Source organism: Hyaena hyaena, unplaced genomic scaffold (genome assembly GCF_003009895.1).
Source record: "Hyaena hyaena isolate Hyena2069 unplaced genomic scaffold, ASM300989v1 scaffold_10, whole genome shotgun sequence".
Lineage (NCBI taxonomy): Eukaryota > Metazoa > Chordata > Mammalia > Carnivora > Hyaenidae > Hyaena > Hyaena hyaena.
The window spans coordinates 8,049,406-8,053,001 of record NW_024080642.1 but is presented as its reverse complement, the minus strand read 5'-3'; the positions used below and the strand labels follow the sequence as shown (position 1 = coordinate 8,053,001).

Sequence of the window (3,596 nt, the reverse complement as noted above, 5' to 3'; positions counted from 1 at the left end):
GTGCTTCAGGTGCGTATGCCAAAGGCTCAATATAAGTTCCTTGTTGTATGTGGATATGTGGCCACATCTCCCAGAGACAACACAGCATTGGCTCGAGCTTACAACTCTTGCTCTAAGTTCTTTATCTTTCCCCTACCTCTGTAATACCATTTCTTTCTTTTAGATTTAGTTTTGTGTTTTTTCTTTTCCTTTAATAACTAATATAGATTGTCTTTATGTTTTAACAGGGGTGTACCTATCAACAGCAGCTAAGTCTGTCATGTTGCCGATACTTTGCCTCTAAAATACTATACTTGTCTACCATTTCAGTTAACCATAATTTCTGAGCCAATTCCACTTATTGAACCCTCCCAACCCTGAAATAATATGATCCTGTGTGTATAGGAGAAAGGGCATTTAAGAGAGAGAATCATATTCATTTAGGTGCAGAGATTTAAAAAAAAAAAAACACATACCATTTTTAGGGGAAGATAATTTTAGCTGCTTCCCCTTGTCTACCATATAATTTCAATGTGTACTATAGGAGACACTGTGAATTGGTAGTTAAGTTAATTACAGGTAGATTTAAATACTGAGTTGAGACCTCTTCAGAAAAATCTAGTGAATTACTTAGTATATCCTGGACTACAATAACAAACACATGTAAAATTTATACTAGTTTAAACAGAATAAAGTTATTTCTCTATTATACAGTAGTGCCAGTGGGTGTGCCTGGTGGCGGGTAACTTTTCTGCATGAAGAGTACTAAGGACACAGGCTCATTCCACCTGCAATTCCACCATTCCCTCAAATGGCCCAAAGAGATAGAGAACTTGGAGGAAGACCAGAACTGGAACATACCGATGGATTGACTAGAATTCAGTCACTTGTCACACTTTCAGTGCAAGGATATGTACTAGAGAAAGTGGATTTGGGTACTATCCTAGTAGTCTCTTGACACAGTTAGTATTCCTCAGAGCTCAGATGGATGAAAGGAGGGAACCTTCTTCAGTAGAGAAACAATTAAGAGAGCACTACAATATTTCAGGTAGAAATTGATGGTGGTCAAAGCTAAAGCACTGACACAATAAGTATAAAACTTATGTATATATATTACAAAACTTATGTATGAATTATTTAAAATGAAGAATCAGCAAGATCAGGTGTAGAGGTGAGGGATAACCTAAGTGACAATGCCTGGTTAGCATGCCCTTTGGGAGAACCCATGAAATAAACCTGGTTTTATATTCAAACTATTGAGTACAAACATATTGATGTGTAAAATAATATTCTAAATAATCTCTGTAAGGGAGATAAAAATAAACAATTCTCAACTATTTTGCTGTCTACTCAGGGAGGATGGGCAGAGGATGAGGTTCAGTCAGACATGTTGGTGGGATAACTGCGCATGGAAATATGAGAAGAAAAGACAATCTACACACAGAGACCCAGAGTCTGCTTAGCAGGAGATGAAGCCACAATGGAGTTGGATGGGTCATCAGAAGAAATAATAAAAAAAGGTAAGACAAGGTCAAAGAGAAAAATATGATTCCATAAATTTAAGGGTTTGGAATAAAGACAAAATCTATTGAAGGAGGTGGTGAATATCTATTTTCAAAATTGGCTGCCTGGAGAGTAAACACCCTTTCTTCCTTTGTTACAATCTAACTCCGGTGGCCCTGTGATGTACCACTTTCCACGCCACTGCAGACAGACACTAGGGAACTCCTGGCTCTGGGTTCACTCTCGGTCTGGTCAGTGGAACAATTTCTAATTGTTCACAGTGCTCCAGTACCAACCACCCCTTGCATTGGAGAGTTTTTTGCAAAGAATCTAAAATACTGTCCTTTCATTTCCATGTGTAATAAAATTAGCATGTGATTCTGCCTTCTCCATTAAGTTGTAAGGTATTACAGAGTAAAGACGATGTCATATATGACTACATGGATAAATACACTGTTTTTCACATATTCATAATTTTTTCCACAAAGACTAACAAACTTTCTTTTTTTTTTAAATTTATTTCTAGGAGAGAGAGAGAGACAGCGTGAGTAGGGGAGGGTCAGAGAGAGAGGGAGACACAGACTCTGAAGCAGGTTCCAGGCTCTGAGCTGGCAGTCAGCACAGAGCCTGACGCGGGGCTCGAACCCACGAACCGTGAGATTATGACCTAAGCGAAAGTCGGACGCTTAACCAACTAAGCCACCCAGGCACCCCAAGACTAACAAACTTTCTAACACAGAGAAATTCGGCCCACTGACAAACAGGGATTTTCCCCACAATGTATTGGCTATCTAGGCATTTAGTAAACCCAAGTATAGACACAGAAGCCACAAAAGTAAAAAATCTTGGTTTAAGAACACCATTACATACAGCAAATTCACTAATAATGCTGGATTCCTCTTCCCTTTCTGTTGAAGGATCCATGAGAGGAGACAACCAGTCCTTTACCCTTGGTTTTATTCTCCTGGGACTTACTGGTCAGCAGCAACAGGAAGACATCTTCTTCATCCTCTTCCTGTTCATTTACCCCATCACAGTGACTGGAAACCTGCTCATCATCTTGGCCATTCACTCTGACATTCGCCTTCACAACCCCATGTATTTTTTCCTTGCCAACCTCTCCTTTGTTGACATCTTATTCTCCTCTGTAACCATCCCCAAGATGTTAGCCAACCATCTCTTGCACAGCAAAGCCATCTCCTTTTGGGGATGTCTAACACAGATGTGTTTCATGTTAGCCTTGGGTAACACAGATAGCTATATCCTGGCTGTGATGGCATATGATCGTGCTGTGGCCATCAGCCACCCACTTCATTACACAACAATTATGAGCCCACGGACTTGTGTCCTTCTAGTTGTTGGGTCCTGGGTGGTTGGAAACGCCAATGCCCTCCCCCACACTCTACTCACAGCTAGTCTGTCTTTCTGTGGCAACCAGGAATTAGCCAACTTCTACTGTGACATTGCCTCTTTACTCAAGCTGTCCTGTTCTGACATCCGCTTTAATGTGAAGATGATGTACCTAGGGGTTGGTGTATTCTCCATGCCATTATTATGCATCATCATCTCCTATGTCCGAGTCTTTTCCACAGTCCTGAGGGTTCCATCCACCAAGGGTGTGCTCAAAGCCTTCTCCACTTGTGGCTCCCACCTCACAGTTGTTTCTCTGTATTATGGGACAGTCATGGGCATGTATTTCCGCCCTCTGACTAGTTATGGCCTAAAGGACGCAGTGGTAACTGTGATGTACATTGCAGTGACCCCAATGTTAAATCCTTTCATCTACAGTCTGAGAAACAGAGACATGAAGGCTGCCCTGGGAAAACTCTTCCGCAAAAGAGTCTCCTCATAACCAATGCGAGGTCATATGGAAGAATGCAGTCATCCATTAGGCTGCACTTGAAAATCCAGCCCCAATGTCCTCCCCTCTCAAAAAGCCACCTTCTTCTCCCAGGGCAAGTCCACTCAAGTCTGTAGGCTTCTGTTTGATCTTGTCAGGTTCCAAAGGTGTCAGCAATATGTGGCTTCACCCTTTCAGATATGGAGTATAATTGAGGTACAGTCAATATAATCTTTTGAATATCATTTTTTGTTATGAGTCTCTTTCTAGGTGT

The 3,596-nt window shown here is 41.2% G+C and overlaps 1 protein-coding gene across 1 annotated transcript; it reads left to right on the top strand.

Annotated features, from left to right (window-relative positions):
• The first annotated feature begins 2,404 nt into the window (after positions 1–2,404).
• On the top strand, positions 2,405–3,381 carry LOC120246581 (olfactory receptor 1A1-like). Its single transcript, XM_039254220.1, has one exon. The coding sequence runs from the start codon at positions 2,405–2,407 to the stop codon at positions 3,332–3,334; it is 930 nt and encodes a 309-aa protein (XP_039110151.1). The 3' UTR covers positions 3,335–3,381.
• Positions 3,382–3,596: the final 215 nt, after the last annotated feature.